Here is a 25647-nt window from a genome sequence, read left to right as displayed (position 1 = left end):
GAATTAAATTATGATTATGTATGAATATATGAATTCTGTATTGATTGAAAAGTGGTTTGAATTGAATCGAAGTGTGATTATATGTGAATATCTGAAATATGTATTGGTATTGAACTGTATATTGATTAGAAAGTGGAAAGTGAATTTGAATTGAATCGTGACTGAATCGAAAGTGAATTTGAAATAAAAAAAGAAAAAAAAAAGAAAGGAAATGATTTGAATACCCTATTAACTAGTCGGGCTGAGTCGGATATAGTTGGCATGCCATAGGATTGGAAGTGTTCAGGGATACTTCGACCTTGAGTCTCACACACTGGGTGTCATACTGTTACTTCGGATAGATTCGATGAGGTACTGGGTACCAACTTACTTCGGGCTTGGCCGATGAGACACTGGGTGTCATTTATTGCTTCGAACTATCCGATGAGGCACTAGGTATCATACTGGTGTGCTTGGTTGGATCCGTGTATCCGCCAAAGTCCGAGTCATGTTAATAGGGAAAATAGAAGAATTGAAGTAAGAAATGATATTGAATTATGAATTATGTGAATATTCGAAGGTATATTGATTGGAAATAAAAAGCTATTTGAATTGAACTAAATTGATTTGGAAATGAGACATTGAATTGAGATGTGAAAATGAACAGTGAGAATCATGGGTTCAAGAAACAGATAATGATAAAGTTTATGAAATAGTTTTTGATAATATGAAATGCTGTAAAAATGAGAAGTGAAAATAAAATGATTTGAAATAGTGAAATAATACCTGAATTTAATTGAATACAAGTTATTGAAATATATTTATAGATTTAATGTATGAAGTGAGTATTTAAAGACTCTAACTGTAAATTGATTATAAAAGAACGAATTGACAATGGAAATTGATGATGGATAAATTATTAAAATGGAATGGGAAATTGAAATGAATGTGAACTAGTTACTGAAAGACTAATGTTGTAAGGTTTTAGATATGAAATAGAATAAGTTATTGTATTGAGATATAGAAATGAAATATACGAGATAATGATTTTTATGAAATGGTTATTGATAAAATGCATGAAATAGATACTGATGTAGTAAGAATATAAATAAGTTAAAATGAAGAGAATCTATTTAAAATACATATTATTAAAATAAAATTAAAGTTTAAATGCATGAATGATTTATTAATGGTAAAATAGTGGTAAGATTTAATATATATATGTTGTTTTTACCTTAAGTATTTGAATTATAATACTACTGGGTGTATACTCAGCGTACGGTTTGTTTCCTTGCACAAATTAGGTACAAAAATTTTTGAAGAGTTGAATTTGAGATTACAATTTTTCATCTTATCACATCTTCAAGCAACAACAGTGTATGCTTTAAAGTTTTGATTAGAATGGCATGTACTTGGGAAAAATATTAGGTATGTTCCAAGCATTAGTTTTTATGTTCAATTATATTAGTAATTAGCCAAGAATTAATTTGGCACCAAATGTAATATTCCTATATCAGGTTCCTTAAGTCGAACATGGTATAGGGGTGTTACAGTGAGCACTGCGTTTTTGGAAAGCAAAAGAGAGTTCGATTCACTAAAGGAATCCATAACACGAAGGGAATGTTAGAGTATATTCATTCTGATCTGTGGGGGCCATCCAGAGTGTAACACCCCTTAACCCCGAACCGTCGCCGGAATAGAATTACGAGGCATTACCGGACATATCGAACGATTTACAACAATTCTTAAATAAATAACCAATATATTAAAATAATTCATAAAATTTATTAGTTTGTTTACCAAACGACTTCATTTTTTTTATAAAAATTTCGGCAGCATTTCTGCTTATTTTTACATAAAACCCCCTGCAAATTAAAACCATATAGTTCCCAAATATCACCAATTCAACCAATTCATTTCACATTCACATTTTCTATTCTAAATACTTCTAATCAAACTCAATCTACACAATATCAATTTAAAATTTAACAATGTACTAATTAGATAAAATAGATAGACTTCTTTCATTAAAATCCATAAACTTTTAATACTAACATTTTTAACCATTATATATTAAAACATAATAACCTTTATACACAATCTATGTACATGCCACCTTTACCAAAGGAAAAATACATCACCAAGTTTTGCCGAAGCCGGGATTAATCTGATGCTGAACCGGGACCTTTGACTTCTATCGACCTACGCACGGAAACAACCGTACGCTGAGTAATTCATACTCAGTGGTATTACCATAATTCAAATTATAACAATAATGTACATGTAATGCATAAATCGTATATACAATTTAAATTCAATATTTCAACAATAGCAAATCATCAACCAATATCGTATATCCACAATTTGAGTTTGAATAAATCACGAACCTTAGGTTCATTTCTCAATCTCATTTCACATTTCAATTCACAATTCAACTTTTTCATATCATTTCAATAGCTCGTTTGACCAACTCGTTCGGTTTATCATTTCATCATTTACCCTATTAACAAAACTCGGACTTTGGCGGATACACGGATCCAACCAAACACACCAGAATGGCACCCAGTGCCTCATCGGATAGTTCGAAGCAATAGTTGACACCCAGTGTCTCATCGGCAAAGCCGAAGAAAGTTGGTACCCAGTACCTCATCGAATCTATCCGAAGAAATATAGTGACACCCAGTGTCTCATCGACTCGAGGTCGAAGTATCCCTGAACTCTTCCAATCCTATGGCATGCCAACTATATCGACTCAGCCCGACTAGTTAATAGGGTATTTAAATCACATATATTCTCAATTCAATCACAATTTCTCACACTTTCAATTCAATCATTTTTCCACCTTCAATCAATAATTATTTCACAAATTCACACATTTTCACAACTCAATACATTTCCATACAATTTAATACCATTCACAATTCGATTCAAATTCATTTCCCGCTTTCAATCAACAAACAATTCAAATATTAATTCATATAAACTATTCAATTTAATTCCCACTCATAATAATAATAATAATAATACTAATAATAAATTAATACTAATATTATACTTACCTCACATTTCATTTACTAGACACATAAATTAAAATTTAGCATTTAATAATAAATAACTTGAATTATAGTAATACAAACCGTTATTCTCCCGTTTTAGTCCTCGATAACTTTCTCCTTTCCTTTTAACGCCGATGCCTCGGGTTCTTTGTTAGCTACGAAAATAATAATTTGTAATATTAATTACAGCACTAATTATAATAAATAATTGAATTTCTATTCAATTTCTTCCTAATTCTCAATTTAATCCTAACTAAATTCACTTACTTTCCTAATTCAATTCACACTCTATTTCTATTCAAATTTCATCCAAACTAAAATTTAACTATCAAAATTTCAGCATATTTTGCTAATTTCGAATTTCCCTCAATTTAGTCCCTAAAACATAAAACTTATAGTTTCTTTTACAATTTAATCCCTTTTTCAATTCTAACTTAAAATTCCTTCAAGTTAATCCCTAATTCATCTCTTTTGTTCAACATAAACTATACTTGAAAGCCTATGAACTTACAAAATATCAACTTAATTCCATCAAAACTTTGTTTTAAAGCTTTTAAAACATTAGAATTAAGAGAAAAGGGCTAATTTGACTTACCAATCAAAGCTTTAAACCTTAAACCTTAATTTTTCCTTTTTCTTTCTTTTTTCTTCTTTCTCCCCTGTTTCTTCTCTGTTTCGTCTTTGGCTATTCTGTTTCTTTCTTCTTTTGTTTCTTTTATTCTTTTATTTTAACTTACTTTACTTTATTTCCTTTATTTTATTTCTTTTGTTTTCTTTTATTTAATTACTTTAATATAATAATAATAACAAATATCTATTTAGTAATTAAATATAAGTATTACAAATGTATGTATTTTATTAATACACTTGTATTAAATATCACCATACATTTGTCTTTATTTAATTTATTTCTTAATATAATATTTATAATATAATTAATTTAATAATATCCTTTATAATTAATTTATATATTTATAAAAATAAATAATATAAAAATCTAAGATTTTTACAATGTTATGCCGCCTCAACTTCCAAATGTGGCTTAATTGCCCATTTGGTCCCTCTTATTTTCTTTTGATCTATAATTAAATATTTACCCTTTATTCAATTTAATCCTTTTTCCTAATTATTCTTAATTAGATTAAATTCATCTATCTAAAACTTAATTAAACACACAAATAGTCTCGTAAATATTTCTAATAATTATTTTCGGACTCAATTTACTAAGACGGAGGCCCGATATTATACTTTTTCGATGCCCGTGAATTTTGGGTCATTACACAGAGTGCCTTCGAGAGGTGGAGCTAATTATATGCTAACTTATATTGATGATTTTTCTAGAAAAGTTTGGGCGTTCCTAAAGCAGAAAAGCGATGTGTTTTCCGCATTTAAGTCTTAAAAAACTATGATTGAAAAATAGACGAGAAAAAAATAAAATACCTCTGCACAGAAAATGACTTAGAGTTCTGTTGTGATGAGTTTAATAAACTATAGATCGTGAGACACTTGACAGTTCGTCATACTCCACAGTAAAATAGCGTTGTAGAACGAATGAATAGAACGATCATGGAGAAGGTTCGATGTATGTTGTCAAATGCTAACTTACCAAAGTCATTTTGGGCTGAAACAACCTCTACTGCATGTTTTTTGATCAACCGATCTCCATTCATTGCCATTGAGAAAAAGACTCCACAAGAGGTATGGTCTGGTAATCCTGCTGACTATTCTAATTTAAAGATCTTTGGATGTCCTACGTATGCTCATGTTGATAATGGAAAATTGGAATCGAGATCCATTAAATGTGATTTTCTTCGTTATAAAGTTGGTTTAAAAGGGTATAAGTTATGGTGTCCTGAAAATAGAAAAGTTGTGATTAGTAGAGATGTTGTTTTTAATGAAACTGCTATGCTACCTAACTTATCACTTAAAGACTCTTCCAATAAAGAAAATCAAGAGCAGGTGGAGCATCAGATTAATCCAGAATCTACAACAGAGTCGACTCCTCAAGTCAGTACAAAAATTCAGAATAGAGTTGCTTCTTTACCACAATACTCTATCGCTAAAAATAGAACTAGAAGAAAATTAAACCTCTAAAGAAGTATGCCGAGGCTGATCTAGTTACTTATGCTTTAAATGTGGCTGAAGATATAGATGCAAACTAAGAGCCATCTAATTATTCTGAGGCGGTTAGCTGTGAAGGCTCAAAAAAGTGGATGTTTGCTATGCAAGAGGAGATGGAATCACTCCACAAAAACAGAACATGGGATCTTGTGAAACTTCCAAAAGGTTGTTCGTTGTAAATGGTTGTTTAAAAAAAAAGAAGGGACTCAAGTAGTTGAAGAACCCAAATATAAAGCAAGGCTTGTTGCAAAGGCTTGTTGATGACATGTTGATAACAGCAAAAGATAAATGAGAGATAAGAAAGGTCAAAGTCCAACGAAGTGAAGAATTTGAGATGAAAGATTTGGGACCAACAAAGAAGATACTTGGTATAGAAATTCTTAGACATAGAAAAACAAGTAAATTGTACCTAAGTCAGAAGTGGTACATTGTGAAAATTCTTTTCAGGTTCAATATACAGAGTGCTAAGCATGTTAGTACTCCTTTAGCAGCCCATTTCAGACTTTCATCGGCTTTGTCTCCATAATCAGATAATGAGATTGAGTACATGTCACATGTTCCATACTCTAGTGTAGTGGGATCTTTCATGTATGTTATGGTTTGTTCACGTCTAGATTTATCATATGCAGTCAGTGCAGTTAGCAGATACATGGTGAATCCCGGTAAAGAACATTGGAAAACAGTTCAGTGGATTTTAAGATACTTACAAGGTACTTCTGATGTTTGCTTACAGTTTGGAAGAACTAGAGATGGAGTCATTAGGTATGTTGATGCTGATTTTGCTGGAGACCTTGATAGAAGAAAATCTCTCACAGGTTATGTCTTTACAATCGGAGGTTGTGCAGTCAGTTGGAAAGCCACTTTGCAAACTATAGTCGCTTTGTCTGCCACTGAAGCTGAATACATGGCGATTATTGAGACTTGTAAAGAAGCTATTTGGTTGAAGGGACTCTTTAGTGAACTTAATGAAGACCTTCAAATTAGATAGTATTTTGTGATAGTCAAAGTGTCATCTTCCTTACAAAACATCAATGTTTCATGAGAGAGCAAAACATATTGATGTTCGGTATCATTTTGTTTGTGATATTATTGCTCGTGGTGATATTGTTGTGAGCAAAATTAGTACTCATGAAAATCCTGCAGATATGATGACTAAGTCAATTCCTATAACCAAGTTTGAGCATTGCTTGGACTTGGTTGGTGTTCATTGTTGAAGTTAAACCCTTAAGGGATTTTGTGGAAGAGGTGAAAAACTTGTTCGTTGAGAATTCGTGTCAAGGTGAAGATTGTTAGAGTTGTGTGACCCAAATCTAAGAGATTGCTTGCAAGTCAAGTTAAACACAAAATATATCTTCTTTCTATAAGATTTAGTATTTATGAGTATAATATATTTAGCATTTATTAGCATAATATATTTGACTTTGATTAGAATTATGTTTTTTCAACCTATAAATAGATGTAGTCGAAACTCCTCTTGTAATCATTTGAATTTGACATAGTGAATTTACTTCTCCTCTGTCATTGGTTTTTTTTCCGAAAGGGTTTCCATGTAAAAATCTGTGTTCTTTATTTTTATTTCTCTTTTCTTTGCGATGTATTGTCATTACCGACGTTCTATTTTTACAGTTTTATATCTCACTTATTAATTTGTGTAAATTATAATAAATGTTTAAGGCAAATATTGACGGTTAAAAATTGTCTTTATATATAAAATTTCTTGTGTTAAAATACCGTTGGAAGCATTTATTTTATAACTAGTAGATTTAGTATTTATCCACATTCGCTCAAAATCCGTAGTGGATAGTAATTTTAATATCTGAATCTGAATATTATTTGAATTCGTAAAATTTAGGTCAAATTTCCGAATTGCCATCCTTGCTTGTAATTAAACAAGAGTGCATGTTTGGGTAACCATGTAATTAGTGGATCCCATTGAATTGGGTGTAATTGCACGTTCCAATTCTTAGGGGAAGGTTGAAAATTGAAGTAATTATACGGGTAATTTCACCCAAATCCATTTATTTTATGCTTTTCCAAACATTCATATATTATTCCCTAACCCAATTACGCAATGTTATAATATACTTATTTATTAAAAAAAGTTATGGCCAAAAATATAGACGTAACTAATTTACATGCTTATGCTATATATTATAAAAATAATATAATTATTTATAAAAAAATGCTATAATTGTTTGTAACTTATTTATAAAAAATAACTTTCTAATGTTATGGTAAAATTTTATACTATTTATAAAATGTGTTATTAAAGTTAGTGGACACCTTATAAATTTTTTTTTATAAAAGTTATATATTATAAATTTTATATTATTTTTATCTTAATGCATGTATTATAAAAAGGTTATAACATGGCATAAGTTTTTCTCTAAATTAAGTCTATACAAGTTCTTATAATTAAAGTTACAGACCTTTTGCACCGTGAAGCTAAATATTATGTGGTAGATGCTAGTTATTTAAATATAAAAGGTTTTCTTGCGCTATATGGTAATATAAAATATCATTTTAGAGAATGGAGCCGGACACAAGCATTAAAGCTAGTTTGCGAACTCTTTAATTTGAGACATTCAAAGCTTTAAGACCTGATTGAGAGGATATTTGTTGTTTTAAAATAAGATTTCTCATATTAACATCACCTTAGTATAGCATAAAAAACAAAGTTGGGTTGTATTAGCATGTTGCATACTTCATTACTTCATTTGTAGGTGAAATCGGGATGATTCATACTTTGAAGAGTACATGTTAATAATACAAATTCAGATTCAAATGATGAATGACTCGATTAAGGACCAACAAATGATGATAATGAGTATATGTTAAATTTTAGAGAGAATAGCCCAACAAATATGGAATGTTAGAACAATTAGGTAAAATTATAAATGCCGTTTATTTTTCTTATATTTTTATTAGTAATTGTATTATCGACTACTTTCTTGGACTAATATATTACATATGATGATCTTATTTTAGTTTTTGTTACCCATTTATAATTTATTTATCGTACTGATAATTCTTAATAGTAATTAATATTTTTAAATATATATAAATTATGTAATTGTATAATTACAATTTGTAATTCTAGTTTGTACTACCAAACATGACAGGGATATTACGATGTAATGATACTCTGTCAGCCAAACACATCTAAAGAATTTGTAATTACAATAGAGTGTAATTATTACCCTAATAATTCTATTTTCATCAAATTACTCTGTGTTGTTCAAATAGACCCTAAACATATTTGTCTAACAAGTATAATTACATCTTTAAAAAAATTGAAAGTCATCACAGTGAACCTACCAATTATAACCCAAACATGCTTAGTAATTGGATTTAGATGTAATTAATTATAATTACACGTGTGATTAGTAATTTATTATAATTACTTGTAATTACACACGTAACATGTTTGGGTAAATGTTGTAATCAATAAATCTCATTTGAGTGTAATTGGAGCAACCCAATTAATTTTTATAAAGTTTATGAAGGATTGAGAATTTGAAAAACTATGTGAGGTAATTAGTCACGATAAATCGGTTTTTGGTTGTCGTAATTATAATGTACTATTAGACATGATATAACAAATTAAAGTACAATTACACCTTGTCATCCAAAAGCGTTTGAAAAAAAATTCTTTGTATTTACAAAAGTGTCATTACCATGTGCTACCAAAACAAAAGTGTCGTTACTTTTTTAATCCCCTAAATTGGAGTATATCTCTAATTAATGCTACTCCCAAAACCATTAAATTGAAGGGTGTTACATGTTTAAGGGTACTCAAACCCACAGCTTTTAAGTTATAGTAATAATATTGTACTAATTAAACTAATACTCAATCAAACGACATTTTTAATTCGATTTTCTTTTTAACTATTAATTATTTTACTTGGATTCAAATGTATGTTGGACACGTGTATATATATATATTTTATATATTTAAAGAGTTTTTGGAGAATCATACCCAGACCCATATCCAAATATATTCGAATATGCAAGAAAAATAAGAAATGGGACCAACTTAATATTAGACATTGTATGTGAACATGGATAAGTATAAGCTCTCAATTTACCATAAACATACTAAAGAAATTTCAATCTCCCATCGTACATCATCGACGTTGCATGCCGGAGTTGGCATGTCGCTCTCTGTGTTCCTTTCAAGCCGGAACACGTATCCGAGGCCACTAAAGTAACGGCGAAGTAAAGGTAGATCGTACAAAGGAATGCCAAGAAACCGAAAGTGGTCAAGAGGAATCTATGCCTCCGAACGAGTGTTGAAAAGCTACCAAACTCGTGGGGTTGCTTCCTCATCGGTACCGACCTCCGATATGGAGTAGAAACCATGCTTTCGACAACCATAGCTTAAGAGTGGAAGTCCTTCCCCGATCTGATCTGAAATAATAGGGAAGAGCATGGCTCAAAGACAAAGAACATAGTGTGTGTAACCATAGGGAAGGACTCGTATTCGGCATATGTCTAATACGAATTCGAACACACTTATGAAGATATAATACTCTAAATACATTAATTTCTTCAATAAATTAAATTATAAATACTTGTATATATACTCACAATCAAATTTGAGTAAGATCAATGGCGTATCTAGGGGCTGACAGGGCTTGACCTTCTTAAAATAGAAAATTATTCATTTAAGCCTTTATAAAAATTTTAAATTAGTATAGATAAAATTAAAATTTTAAATTAGTATAGATAAAATTAAAATTATACTTTATCTCCTAAAAAATAAAAATTTAATTTAATTATAAAAATATAGAGTAAAAGTTAAAATTTAATTTGCGCCCTAGCATCAAGAAGAAACATTGAACTACCAACATAACGTAACTCAAAAAAATTAATATAATCACGTCGGATATATAACCTTTAATTAAATGGGAAAATTCCATATTCAATCCCTCTGAAAATTTAATAATTCAATTTAAGTTTTTTTAACACAAAATTTTATAGTATTATCTCGAACTTTATACAAAATTCCCAGCTTCGTCCCATCATATTCATGCTCGAATATGCATCCAAAACTAAAGTCGAATTAGATTACAACAAAGCATATCAACAAAAAACATGTTTTTAATGATTTAACCTAAAAATGTTCCTCATAATTGCAGCCATAATGAAAACATGTTATCAACTCAGAATCCTTTTAAAGAAAAAGCCCGAGAAGATTTTTGAAACGTACATGGCAAAGCAAATGCCATAACAGAAAAGAAAATCAAAGAATATATTTACATTTTTTTCCTACCAAACAAACATCAAATTCAAAAGAAAGAAAGAAAAACCCAAAACTGGAAATGAATATTAAAAAAAAAAAAGGCTTACACAAAGGAGGTGAAATCAAGGTTGGATGATGAAAATGGAAGAAGCAACCAATTGGGGGAGGTATTATTTGGGTGATGTTCATATGTTTATATAATCACCGAGCTTCCCTTTATCTTCTCCTTATGTCTCGGTGCAAGGGACGTGATAATAGAAAAACAATAATATGAGGGTGCTTTTGTTTTACGGGCAAAGCCGCCTTTTTGTTTTTGTTTTGTTAAAAAGAACTTATTTTACAGTCACTATCAAAGTCAGAAATTTTTTTGGAGAGTCCGAATTAAATTATATATTTTTGTAATACTAAAAATATAATTTTTTCATTTTAATAATTTATATATTTATAATTTGTAAATGATTAAATCAATTTTTTATCATTTTAAGAGGATTAAAATGTAATTTTACTACTATTAATTTAAAATTTTATAAATTATAAATGACTTAAATAAAAAAATTTTGGGCCGACACCTGCCACCCCTTAGATTTGCCCCAGTTTATACTATGCCTCAAATAGAGATTAAAAAAGAATAAGAAATTCTTAATTCTATGGGCTTGAATGTCAGGTTTTTTTCAAAACTAAATTATAATTTTTATTCTAGCAATTAGATTCATTTTGATTTTTGAAAATAAAAATATATAAAGTTTGATAATACATCATTAGTTTGTGCCACATCATCATTTGAAAATTAAAAAATTATATAAATTTTCATGTGATGACATGGTACAATTTTAGAGTGCCACATACAATTTTCTAATAACCGAACTAGTGATTGAACCGATTAGACCACTGATTCTCGATTTAATCGGTTTGATCAATTCAATTACTAGACAAAAAATAATTAAAATTTCATAAAAGATTTTATTTAACCGATTCAAATTATTCAACTCCTGATTTTTTTCCAGTTTTCCATTCAATCAATTCAACCCCTTAGTGTGGACCAATATACATGTTCTAAGAACATTGGTCACATCATCAAATCTTGAAGAAATCCAAGTTTAGGGGACCAAAATAGATCTAGTTGCAAAGTTTAGGTATCAAAGTGAGCCAAAAAAAAGTACAACTACCAAAATGAACAAAAAAGGATATAAGTATCAAAGTGAACCTAGTTGTCAAGTTCAGAGGCCAAAAATTATATTATCCCTTAGTAAAAATCCATCCAGCCTCAACCTAGTATAATTACAAAAGTACCATTATTTATAATATTAGTTTGAAATATATGACCATGAAATTTATATTAATGTTTATACATTAAAGGTAGAAAAAATTTAATAGTAGGGTAAACTACATAAATAGTTACTTATGTATAATTTAAATTGTGTTTTGGTCATTGAACTTTAATTAAGTCGAGTCAAGTCCGAATCAAGTATAGCTTTGATCTGTCGGTTTGGATTTGGGGTGGGTCAAGTAATATTTAATTTTGGGTTTTGGCGAGGGTATACCCGGTTGAGGTTGGGGTAGGGAAAAAACCACCTCACCACACCATGTTGTCATATTTACCTCAAATTAGGGGTATAAATGAGACACTGCTGCTTGGAAGCTATTTGAGTTCAACCTAGAAAAAGTCTAATCAATTAGATAATTGTCCATTCGAGCTCGAGCTAAATTTGAGCTCTGTAATACTCAATTTGAACAACTCACAAGCCTAATCAAGATTTTTCGTTCCGCTATATTTTTATCCTTACTATATAGAAAGAGCTTAAATATGAATGAGTTCAAGCTTGCTCAAGTAGCTCAATTAAGTCTCTGAGTCGAGCTTGAGATTGCCACAATTTAAGTTTGGCTTAACTCAATTACACCCCTAACTCAGACTGCGGGTTTAGTCATGTATTTTAATTTGGACAAATTATGTTATTAGTCCCTACACTATGCGTAAGTTAGGTATTTTGCAATGTTGTTTGGACTAGATTGGTCGATTAGATCGATTGGATTAGGAATCAGTTGGGGTACTAATCCAGGGAGGTCTTTTAATCTGGTTGATCCAAGAATCGATATGAATCGATTGAACCAAGTTTTTAATTTTTAATAAATTTTTAATCGGACCGGTTGAATTGTTGAACTGGTGGCCTAACCGATTTGACCACCGGCTCAGTTTTTAAGACATTAGTATTTCTTCTTTGTATATATTAATTCGGTCAATTTTAGTCTTGATTAAAACAATAACAATTAAATCTATTAGGTTAAGTTTTGCTATTAGTCTGTATTACTTTGAAATTTGTGAATTTAGTTCATGTTCTTCAATTTTATCTTTATAATTTTCAAAATTTCAAGTTTTAATTCTGATTCAAACGAGAGCCACTAAATTCATTAATTAAAATGATGTTCTTTATTTTAATATTATATGAAAATAACAACCTAATATAATATTACATATGTGATAATGTATATGTCACATAAAATTATGAAAATAACATAATTTAAGTTAATAAACTAATGGCCATCATTTGGGCCGATATTGAAACTTTATAATTTAAAAAGTATAATAACTAAAAATAATCAAAATAAAATTAAAAAAAGTCCGCTACTTATTATTGATAATCTTTTACAGAATTTGACCTACTTTATATTTATACAAAATTAAAAATAATTGTCGACTCCGAACATACAAGATTCTTGGCTTCCTTCTCCCCATCTATTGAGTGTCGTCTTTTAACTATGGGGTAAACTATTAAAATAATTACTTTTGTTTACATCATATTACATTTTAGTCACTTATATTTAAAATGTTACGTTTTAATTATTTACATTATCGTTTTGTTACGAAGTGGTCACTCTGCTGTTAAGATTTGTTACCTCTCAAACGGCAGTCCGACATGATAGTTAAAATGGGTTTTAAATGCCAACGTGGATACCCAGTTAAGATGAAAAAAGTTAATTTTTTTTATGAAAATAGAATACAAAATTTTGCCCTAAAACCCAATTTTCTCCAGTTTAAAAAGAAGCAAAAATTGGAATTTTTTTTTTAGTACCATTAGAGAAGAGAAGAGAAGAAAAGAACAATAGAGAAGAAGAAGAAGAAGAAGAAGAAGAAGAAGAAGAAGAAGAAGAAGAAGAAATTGATGCACCAACCTCTATAGCTGCTTGCTATTGTGGTTGCTCACAATACACAAACAAACAAAGATGAAGTATGTCTTTTTTTCTATCACATATACAAAAAAAACTGAAAAGATAGATCACATTTTTACAAAAAAGAAAAGAAAAGAAAAGAAAACCATAATAACCCAAAACCCAAGTAAAGAACAAAAAACCCATTACTTATTGTAAACCATGCTTGAACCCTCCATTGAATCGATATTTTGTTCTTCTGTTTTGAATAAAAATCCAAAAGATTGATGAACCACTCAATTTGATTTCTATTGTTTCGATTCAACAAGGATAGACTATGAAAATTGATGGTTTTTTTCATCAAAATAGAAACGAAAATTAAAAGAAAAAGGAGACCAAGGGTTCTCTTTTTCCAGTTCAAGGATTAATCTGATGCATTAGTTTTGATTATTTCGAGAAATCAAATTAACATTTTCCTTTAATTAATTTAGAAATTTCAATTAATTAAATTTATTTAATTAAAAAATCAATTAATTTACTTGGCTGAACATCCACGTTAGCATTTACAACCCATTTTAACTGCCACGTCGGACTATCATTGGGAGATAACAGATCTTAATTGCAGGGTGACCATTTCGTAACAAAACAATAATATAAATGATTAAAACGTAACATTTCAAACATAAGTGACTAAAATGTAACTTGAGGCAAACAAAAATAATTACTTTGATAGTTTACCCTTTAACTATGACTACATGGATCACATAAATTAAGTGTGCATTTACTACGGTGGAAATTTATTATTTTCTTTATTTTGTTCATGAGAAAACTAGCATTAAAACTCCTAATCTATGACCCCAAGAGAACAAGCTCGAAAGCTGAAAAGACCAAATCCCAAACCCTCAGAAACAAAGTCGAAGCTGGCAACACTATCCGCACAACACACGGATCACACAAGAGAGGGGAGAGCAAGGAGCTCCACAAGTACAGTCGACATGGGGCAGCACAACCACTTTGGCAAAGCAAAAGGGAAACACATCAGAGGCAAAGGTGAGAGACATATATAGCGTAGTGACTTAAATAATATTTTTTTCACCACAAAATCATAAAAATGGTTTCATTTTAAATTTATTTTAAATGCTATCGCATTAAATTTTAAATTATATTCTAATTTAAATACGACATTTAAATTTATTTTAAAATATAGCCATGTATTAATTTTGGGATAATTTATTAATTTTTTTGTTCAAAATAAATATAATTTTAAAACAATTAGACTAAATTACATATTTGTTAATAATAAACAAATTTTTCTTTTAATTTACAAAAAGAAGGCAAAACCCTAACACAACAACACGACTTGCATAACTTAAACCCAAACCATACCTAAGATAGTGAATACTCTAACCATCATGCTAACACAAAGAATAATAAACTAACTTTTGTTAATAATAAAATCATTGAAAAATGTTAAAATTAATAAACTTTGTACCGTGTTCAATGGGAGCAATTTTGAAATTTACCATCAGATCAAGATCCTTCATCAAGTTCCAAGTGAACCAAACATATCAAAATTTAATCAGTGATTTCTATTATGTAATTAGGAACCACGTTCACACCTAGATTTGATTTGTTTGGAGTTTGAGTAATTACAACTTCAGTTCAGGCTGAAATTTTTAACCTTTTATATAGTCAATACTTAAAACCAACCAAAACCACCAATATAAATCCCTATCACAGCCTTGTATACACCAGCTAATTCAATCAAATGAAGGTGGTTTTTAATTTAGTTCAGTGAAATTAAAAGAAAATGAATTTTGTTAAGCCTATATCAGAAACAATTTAGATGGGAAATTAAAAAGAAAACATTCAATTAAATTTTCCAGGGTAAACATGAAATCAGGTAAGGAAAGATTCAACTTTTCAATCCTCAAAATCCCCAGAGTTTTCCAGCAAGTAGTTTGCTGCCAATTCTTCGTTCCGATCGCAAGCCAAAAATGCTTCGATGACGAGCGCTCTATCGAACCCCATTGCTTCAAGCTACAAGGCAAAAAAAAAAAGAAAAAGAAAAAAAAGAATTGCTCAGTAAAATAACTTAGAGAGGGTCCCCAAAAGAAAAACAACCAATTTTGCATACCCGTTCGATAGCCTCCTGTTCTGCCGGGGTCACATTGATTGCATGAGGCATTTCTTGTTCAGCTTGATCAAATATATCCCTGAAATACCAATTTATACTAATGTTACTAACGATGCTTAAGTTGATGCATAGATAGTCTATACATTAATGATACAATAAAGCTTCTGTTAATCTCAATAGGACTCGGGTGTGAGTGTCAGACATGTATGTGTTCAACACGGTTATGATTTTTTTTTCTAGGCCTTTTCATGTATTTCAATAATCCTTACAAGATTTGTCCTTATATCTTATACCCATCTTCATATATAAGTCAACTATCGATATTGATACTTGAAAAGATATGAAAGCCGGATCAATATAAATCTCAAGATATAGTGCCTGCTTGAACTCTTCATGAACTACTCATATTTAACACACCGATATGAGGATATAACCTCCAAGGATCCTCCAAATACATAGAAAACTTTCTTTAAAAAAACAAGTTTATCACCGATACTCACCCCCGAATCCGAATAACATAGGTTTTAGAAGGCCAAAGTTAATGGTTTATTACTGACGAATTCAAAACAGTTATAAAAACAAGATAAAATAAATAACAAAGCTTCAGCTCTATCCCCAATAAAACAGTAGATGATTCATCAAAAAGCAGATATGATATTTGGTAAGCACTAACCCTTCAGAACCTTGGAGAGGTTCATTTATTAGCTGAAGAAACTCGGCATGATGTTCTTGAATTAGTCTTAAAAGCTGGGGGTTTTGCTTTCCCAGCTCCTGAAGCATGGGCTGTAATGGAAGAAAAGCCGATTAAATTCGGAACAATAAAAGCTCTTGATGTTTAGCCAGTGAAAAACATAGAAATGCAAACCTGTAAAATTTGTGGGTTTGATTGCACCATTGAACGCAATGCTTGGAACTAAAACGCAAACAAACATGCACTTTAGAATTCCCTATGTCCAAGAATTAAAGATCTTCATAGTAACAGAGAAAGCAAATAAACAAAGATCGTATAACAAGCCTGCACCTGTTGATTGTTTCGGAGGAAATCCAGGGATCCAAGTCCACCAGCAGCGGCACCGGAGAGTGTTTCCTAGTATCATTTCAGCATGTTAGGAACCCAAAATCAAACCACTCGAAAGAAGAACTACCAATTTCTACACGTGATCAAAGCACATAAACAATCTGAAGTTTACCTGAGGAAACATGTTCAAAGGTGATGAATTAGGAGCCCCTGAAACAGGAGCAACTGGGGCAGCACCGGATTCAGTGGTTTGACTTGAAGGAAAATGAGGCACTGGAACAGCCACTTCTGCCAATTCAGGAATTCCCTGAAGATAAAATGGCATCATAACCGCAACCAGATTAATATAGTAGTTTAATGTTAGAATTCTGGCTGTATATACAACCATTAAATTTCAGACATACAGAATATAGATAATCCACTGCTCGCTCGGGGTTGTTATAAGCAGCTCGAAGTGCACGAGTTACTGTTTCTTTGTCCCAGCTGCCACCACCCATATCCATCAATTGTTGGATAGTCTGCTCAAGATTACTTCCAGCAACTAAATTCGAAGCGGCTTGACTATAGGTATCAGTATCTGGACTGCAACAAGGTAAGATAAAAGTTTTTTCCCATTATTTTCACAATGTTCAGAAAGTACCAAAAAGGAAGTCTGCTAGAGCTTCGAAACACATGTTCCAAGAAAAAATTCAAAAGAAGATAAAATCAAACAAATAACACCTGATAAAATCTCAAAATGTCTAGACAGAAAAAAGAATAATCCTAGCACTGTTTGCCAACAGATACAATCCGAGATAAAAGATAGAATAATGTGTTACAACAATAAACAAACTGATAATAAGAGTTCCAATCAATAAAACAAAAACTAAAAATCAAGTGTCAGTTGACAGCTCTACTACCGAGTTCGGAAAAAAAAAACAGGTTAGAAATCTGTTGATCAAAACAGCTCTCTCAGTTTGATAAAAAGTGTATCATGTGGGAATTAATCATTCATATGATTCTTTGATAGAAAGAAAAAAAGGGCATGTTGCTACCATATTTTTAAATGATTAAATATCGTTGAAGTAATGCCTAAACCCAATGATTCAAGGCAAAGATAAAAAGACCCTAGAACAAGAAAATAAACCTTTCAAATTTCTCAATATCTAGATTTAAATGAAGAATAAAAATAGAATCTAAGCAGGACAGACAAAAAGGGGTTAGAGACCACTCGATAAAAGAATGCCTAAAGCTTGGGATAAAGAATGTGATCTCTGCATCAACTCATTTTCTTGTTTCAATCAAGGGAACGGAAATTGTCAGCTTCAGTAGTTAGACAGGAAGGAAAATATGTCACGAAGAAATCAAAAAGAACAAAACAGGGCACTGCAGAATGTAAATAATAACTATTAGGGTTTTTTTCTCTTTGTCCACCAGCCATTTGGTTATTTGGTTTTTTTCCATCTAAAAGTAATTTCCAGAATGGAAATACTAACCAAAAGGAAATCAAACTGATATCTAAAGACTATTGTTCTCTCATCTTCTTTCCTCAGTAAACAAAAACGAATCATAAGTGGTTTTAAATACTTCTCTATCACGACATTTAATAGCATGAGTTCCATGCACATAAATCCAAGCATTTATTAACCTTATATACAGGTATTTTGGAGATACACCACATACTTAGCTGTTGCAGCATCTGAAGCAGATGTACCGCTCTTTGAGTCCCTGAAATGAAAGAAATTATGAATGCTACTGACTTTGGGAAAAAGGGCAGGTTTGAGGGAGGAAAACTATTCCAGAATGAACTTACGGTGCTTGTGCAGGAACTTCTGGGGCGGGGGTAGGATTAGAAACAGGTGCAGTTGTAGACGGAGCTGATGAAGCAGGCTGTGATGGAAGACAAGGAAAAAAGTTGATTATAGACTATACGAAACTTGAACATAATGCTCAACGTAACAAGAAGAACGAATATGAAGGAAACCTGAGCAGACGAGGTCCCAGCCGAACCCAAAGATTTGCTCTGTAAGCACAACCAAAGAATTGAAAATATTGTAAGTAATACATCAAGTACATATAAAGAGCTCATGCTAAACTAGGATTTTCTAAAATCAACAAAAGGTACCTAACTATACTAATCTATACAAGAAGGAAGCTAATAAAAAGCAATCATGAAACAGTCCACGGTCCACATTGCAGGTCAACATGTATTCATTCAAGATTTGCAGAATGAATCCTACTGCTTTTGACAAAAGCTCCACCACCAAAACTATACAGCCTCAAATTGGTATAATATAAGAACAACCAAGGTATCTTGCTACGAGGATCGGCCGGTTAACTAACAAAAACTATCTTCAAATCAGATCCCATCTTCAATTAGGTAGATTAATCATTAAAATCAATAGGCTAAAAATACGGGAAAGCAGCTGAATTTACCAAATTACCTAAGTAAGCTGCTAAAGTTTAATTTACACCCAAATAAGCCGTTACCCTTTGATTGGTACTAAATAAAGCCGTTAACCATTAATATACACCAGATTAAGCCATTAACCATAAATTTGTACTCAAATGAGCACTTAAACCTCAATTTGCACCTAAATGAGCTTTAACATAAATCAACCTTTCATTTGAAGTAAAAGTTTATTAGGGCACAAATCAAAAGATAAGGGTTACTTGGATACAACAAAAGTGCAGCTCCCTTAGGACATGGCGTGTGGTGTAGGTTTGTTACTACTATCTGTATGAATATTAACCCTCCAATTGTACAGTACCAAAATACCTTAATTAACCATCAACATTAAGTTACTAACAAACAATCCAAAAACTAAATTATTTAAAACACCTTTATATATATATATATATAAACACCTTTATATATACATTTGACGCGTGTATATCATATATCAAATTCCCATCTTGTAGATCGTCTTTACGTTGCTCCAACTCTTCATTTTTCAATAATTCCGTATTGATGTGAATGATATTTTTTCAAATAAGGTAATGGGGATATGGCATGATAAAACTTAGAAAAAGAATTTTAATACCCGAGTTAGACTCATATCCGATAATCATACCCGAGTCCAAGTAACATAGGATTACAACACCATTCACATATAAATTAACTACTAAACTCAAAAACACTAGTAAAACGATACAAATTGTAAGAAAATTAATCAAATTAACCTTGCTGAGCATGACAACAAGAAAACCATCTTCAGAGACTTTGTTATCGGCTAACGTAGTTTCATCTTTCAAAACCTTCCCATTATGAATCAAAAGCTGTTGTCCACATGGGTAATTGTCTTTCCCTTGTATATCCTCTATATTTTTCTTCACCGCCATAACCTAATTCCAAACAAAAATGAAACTTTAAGCCAAAAATTTTAGCCCTAATAAAACAATAATTGAATGCAAATTACAAAAAGAGGGATTACAGTGTCGTTGGGCTGAACCCTAATTTCGAAGTGGCTGCCCTTTAGGGTTTTGACGGTGAGCTTCATTTCGACGAATTGAGGGAACGAAACGGCAGCGTTCTCGGATTGTGGATTGGGGATTTGAATCAGGGAGGAAGGGAAAGAGAACACTATAAATTGATTCTTAAAGGGATTCAAAGAGAAATCAAATAAAAAGAGAGTTTATTTAAAATTAAATTTTTAAAAAAGGGGAAAAATATTAATCAAAAGAGAATGGAGGGAGGAGAGCTTTTTTGCTTTTGTTGCAGAGAAGAGGTAGCTGCTCTTTAGATTTTTATTTTTGTATCTTTACTTTTTTTACTTCATAAGTTGAAGGGTTAATGTGCAAAATGGTCCCCCAATTGTAACTAATTTCAAATAGTTCGGTAAAAAGTTAAAATTTGCTACAGGTCCCTGTACTCTTCATACATTTAGAATTAATCCCTTTACTTTTATTTCAAGGAATTTAGTCCTCTTACTTTTCAAGTTTAAAAAGATATGTCTAATGGTTAAAATCGTTAAAATTCTTCTATTAAATTCAAATTCAATACATCATTTTTTTACATGGCTACCAAGCGAATAACTTTTTTCATTTCAAAACATCATACAAATAATTTAGCAAAAGAATTTTAGTTATGGTAAAATTGGACTTGAATTTTTGAAATCTGGAAAGTAAAGGGAATAAATTCTTGAAAATAAAAGTAAAATGGATTAAATTCTAAATATATAAAAAGTACAGAGACTTAGAACATATTTTAACCAAAAAATAGGTTAAAATATGAAATCACTCCCTATACTTTCGTCAAGCTTATGATTTATTTCTTATAAGTTAAAAGTTAAATCTCTATTTTTCTTTTTAGCTCTAATTCAATTGTTAACACATTGTTAGTAATTCACATCAAAATTTGCTTATGACTTATTTCTTATATTTAGAGTATTCTAAAGGGTAAAGTACACCTAATATGATTAAAGTATTAGTAAGTTTACGTTTTGATCACTTAACTTTAAAAAGTTACAAAATGGTCATTGAATTATTTGGAAGTTTTCATTTGTCACCAAGCTATTAAAACCCTTGTTGTGTGGCTTTTTTTGTTCGCACCACCTGCACCAATCGAAAACTCTCATTCACCTTCTCTTCTATGGTTCAATTTTTTTTATGAAACAACTTTGAACGTCATGAATCTGCAAAGATCCAAACAACTTTCCTCTTTGATCTTTAGCACTAACTGTCCTATTAACTTAGATTTAAGGTATGCTCTTTTACTTGCCAATGTGTACTGATCCACCGTATCAGTCGTCAATTTATCGCTTAAAGCTTATTAGCCAGACTTTAAAAAAAAAACTTAACAGTCCGATGATTTAAATAAAAAACTTTGGAATAATTCAATGACCATTTTGTAACTTTTTAAAATTGAATGACCAAAACATAAGCTTACTAACAATTCAATAACATTGGATATAATTGACCCTATTCTAAATTAGTAATAGGCTAGGCTCAACTTGAGCCTACAATTTGAATATAAGTAATTAAAGATTTAAGAGCTTACAAAGTCGTTTACCTTTAGGAGAACATTCGTAATGAAAGAATTAGTTATTGTTACTATTACCGATGATAGTTCCTAATTTCTATATTATTTTTTTATATACTCTCATCTATTTACTTAACATTTAATTGATTTCGTGAAACCATGATAAAGTAGGAAATTAAAAAAAAAAGTGTGTGAATGGTTTATTTCCATAATAAACCCCTCCATCATTTTAAAATTATCACCTAGTTCTTCCACTTTTTATCTTTACCTTTTTAGTCCTTTTCATTTTACTATTTTCAACGTTTTCGAACTTGCATCACCATATTACAATTGCAGTCCCCAATATATTAAGAAATTTTTAAAAAGGTTTTTTTTCTTCTTACAAATCAAATAATTGTGCAAACAAGGCTTAAAATTAATCATGAAATTTCCAAATTTTATTATAATAAATGCATTTATGATAACATTAAAAAATAATATCGTACACATTTAATAATAATATTCCAAGAAAAAAGCTATGGCTAGTTATATCTTCCTTTCTTATTTATAAAAAAATTTATGTTAATTTCTAAATAATTTATATGATCTATTTCGATATATAATGTATCTCATCCCTAAAGCTTCGACATTTAGAAAAAAAAAGTTTTTTTTTATTTAAAAAATCGTCTTAATTACAATTTCTTTTAAAAATCTACTTATAAATTTAAGGTTTAAGGATAAAAAATAGTAAAAAATTAAAAAAAATTCAATTGAATCCTTATGAAATAAGGGCACGTTTGGTTCGATGTAATGGAATAGATGCGTAATGGAATAGAGGCGTAATAGCAATTCAATTGTTTGGTTGAATGTAATGGAATAGAGGCGTAATAGTATTCTTGTGTTTGGTTGAATGGAATGATGCTATAATAGCATAAGGAAAAAAGCTAGAATACCCTTAGCAGAATTTTTTTTAGGTTGATGATTATTGTTATTGTTATTAAATTTTAATAAGATTATTAATATAAATAATAAATAATTTAATCATATTTTAACATAATTATTATTATATATAATTTAATAAAATTCTTATATGAATTTACTAAAATCATAATATATAATACTATAAAATATAATTTAATAAAATTCTTAATATTAAATGTTCTGATATGAATTTACTAAAATCATAATATATAATGCTATAAAATATAATTTAACATAATTATTATTAAATATAAAGAAAGAGACTATAAACAATCAAATTACACTAAAGAGACTGAATCTATAAAAGATACAAAACGTAGGGACTTTTCATGACTAGATTTTCAAAGGCCAAAAAGCTTTAAATCTTCAAAGTTTTTGTAGTACAAATGAATTGGAATCCAAAGAAAGAGTTTTTCCATGCAAGCCACCATATGTACAATTAATATTTTTAACCATGGAAATAAGGACAATACTCATAAAATTTTGTTTCAGAAAAAAAGGGCAAACAAAAACAAGAAGCATAATTTTCTTTATGATTTGCCTGACAAAAAAATGTTAAATTCTGCGAACTTTTGAAATTTAATCATTTTACTTGTATAATTTGAAAATTAAAGTCCAATTTATATGAATTTAAATGTATAAAATTTCAAAATTCAAAGTTTTTATTTAAAAAAGCTCATCAACTTCATCATTTCCTTATGAGTGTATATATTGAATACAAGATCAGATTGTAATATTTAGACAACAAAGAGCTCAAAGGAGCATCATTTTCCTTTTCTTCCTGGAAAATATAACATTTTCTTCTATACCAAACAAAAAAAGAAGAAATTGAGTGACATGATGCCACTTTTTAACAACTGATTCTTTTCACTTCTTCCATCGCCACCTTTGCTTCCCTAAACTCACAAACCATGATCCCTGCTGCCTGTTGCCCTCCATTTTGTTACACACCCTTTGGTGTAGCCTTGCAATTGAAACCATGAAAGCTGACCCAAACATCACATGCCCTTCGTGCTCGCCATGGAAAAAGCTGAGTTGAGGCCAGTAATAGACGAGACCACTGAGCAAGATCATTAGGATCAATGAAGTCACATTCCTCATTGCATAAAGAATACGGTGGGGCATGTATTTCAACCGCCCAAATATCCCTATCACTCGCTTGATGAATAGTTAACTGTTGACAAATTCACTACTCTCAAGGTAGGGCATGTATTTCAACTTCAATATTCAGAATCATTATGAGGATAATGCATGCGAATGCAGCTAAACGAAAAGCAAATGATTCACAAGAAAACCAAAGGCAGTGCATGAGAAAACTTATAATGCATCACAAGGAAAGAAGAAAAAGAAAGAGACAAAGCAATTCCAATTCCAGGCCCTATCATTCCTTTGAGAAAAGATATGAGAAATGATCTGCTTCAATGACATATTTAAGGAGCTAAACATGAGAAATGGTGTGAAACCTTCATGCAAATAACTAATCGTATAAGTAAAAATATGGTCAACGATTACAGTTAAAAACTAGAGGATTCCTGAATCTTGAAATCATACAACATAAAGAGTAGATAGCAAGAATAGTCTAAAATTTTTAAGGCTCTAGACTGAACATTTTCAACAGATTCTTAATTCTACCCTTTTCTAATTCAATCCAAACTTCAAGTAGTAACTATTCTCCAGGATCTCTTCTTCTCCAAATTATTGATAGCATAATTCAATAGTCCTTATCTTAAAGCCCGAAAAAACTCTCATTTTCTCCTATGTATCATTTTCACTACGGCAATGTATCAATGGCTACTTAGCCAAAACGACGGTAAGTCCCATAAAGGCATGTCATACCCATTTTGATGAATGTTATTTTCAGGAAAAATAACCATGTATAAACCCAAAATTACTAAAAAAAAAATTAACATATTTACAGGAATTTATTTCTTCTTTTCAGATTAGAAATGGTGCTTTTCCTATTCCGTGGCTGCCTGCATAAACAAAAATCATGGTTCAAATAAATCAATGCTATCAATAAAAACTCAACAGTCTTAGTATATTTGTTACAATTTCTTTGAAATGAACCGAACTTTTATCATGATTTCACACAACAAAGACATTAACAACACAGAAAATGGAATCATTTTCTTCCAGCAGATATATAGATCATAAACATGAAATTTTGAAGGAAGTCATGTTTAACAAGGAAATCAAACAAGAAAATCAAACATGCAATACAAACAGTAAAATTAAAGCCCAATGGAAATCATAAGAAAAGAATCAATATCGCAGATTTAAGCAAAAGGAAACGAACGAGAAGAAGAAGAAGCAAACAAAAATCGATTTAACAAACGAGCGAGAATAAATGAATCACAGATAAAAAAAGAAGCAGAAATCGATGGAAGAGAAAGGGAAATTACCTCTAGAAGGGAAACGTGGGAGAATCGGTGGACGTGACTTTGCTGGCAGCTTCTGTTGATGTTGGGAGAGAGAGGGTGGAGGTCGATTTCGGGTAGGGAGGGAGGGTAAAACAGAGACTGTTTTGGGAAGACGTCCGTAATAGGCTAATTGGCGTTTTGGGAAGGGAATACAAAAGCAGAGATTTTGGGGAATAGGTCGGTAATGTAATAATACGCCTGTAATAGGCATTACAGCGAACCAAACACGGGATTAGGTGGGGCGCGCGGAATAAATGGGTAACCGCATACCCATTACAGCGAACCAAACACGCTGTAAGTAGTGCACCCAATTGAGTCTTAGTGACTCAAAAAAATCAATTGACCTCCCATTAACAAAAACCATCAGTTGATCGGTTTGACTGTTAACCTCGTTGATGTGCTAGATGGAACAAAAAAAATATTTTTTTAAATTAAAATGTGCATATAGAATGAATTTAGATAAATGGTTGTCCAAAATCATTTTGACCGACTTTAAAACTAGAAAAAATTCAATAATTATAAAAAATTTATTAAATTTATAATAAAAACTCAAAAAATTTATTATTTATTATATTTTATTAAAACAGTATGCTTTTTTAATATAAGT

At 30.6% G+C, this 25647-nt stretch overlaps 1 protein-coding gene and 1 long non-coding RNA gene across 3 annotated transcripts; both read right to left on the bottom strand.

The window, feature by feature from the left end:
* Window positions 1-15304: 15304 nt before the first annotated feature.
* Window positions 15305-20447, bottom strand: LOC107891755 (ubiquitin receptor RAD23b). The gene is made up of 12 exons (XM_016816647.2): window positions 20114-20447; window positions 19863-20024; window positions 18664-18702; window positions 18493-18569; window positions 18363-18407; window positions 17105-17282; window positions 16873-17007; window positions 16704-16769; window positions 16548-16595; window positions 16356-16465; window positions 15683-15761; window positions 15305-15585 (listed from the first exon to the last, which is right to left on the bottom strand). Exons 1-12 carry the CDS (start codon window positions 20177-20179, stop codon window positions 15469-15471), a joined length of 1122 nt encoding a protein of 373 aa, XP_016672136.1. The 5' UTR covers window positions 20180-20447; the 3' UTR covers window positions 15305-15468.
* A 2832-nt stretch (window positions 20448-23279) lies between these two features.
* Window positions 23280-25368, bottom strand: LOC121220833 (uncharacterized). 2 transcript variants are annotated; one of them, XR_005918048.1, is made up of 3 exons: window positions 25023-25368; window positions 24537-24593; window positions 23280-23680 (listed from the first exon to the last, which is right to left on the bottom strand). It is a non-coding gene; the product is annotated as an uncharacterized lncRNA (long non-coding RNA). The 2 variants fall into 2 exon arrangements; XR_005918047.1 differs by having other exon boundaries at window positions 23280-23794; window positions 25023-25363.
* Between the last annotated feature and the right edge of the window lie 279 nt (window positions 25369-25647).

Source organism: Gossypium hirsutum, chromosome D09 (assembly GCF_007990345.1).
Source record: "Gossypium hirsutum isolate 1008001.06 chromosome D09, Gossypium_hirsutum_v2.1, whole genome shotgun sequence".
Lineage (NCBI taxonomy): Eukaryota > Viridiplantae > Streptophyta > Magnoliopsida > Malvales > Malvaceae > Gossypium > Gossypium hirsutum.
This window is presented reverse-complemented; position numbering and strand designations above follow the sequence as displayed.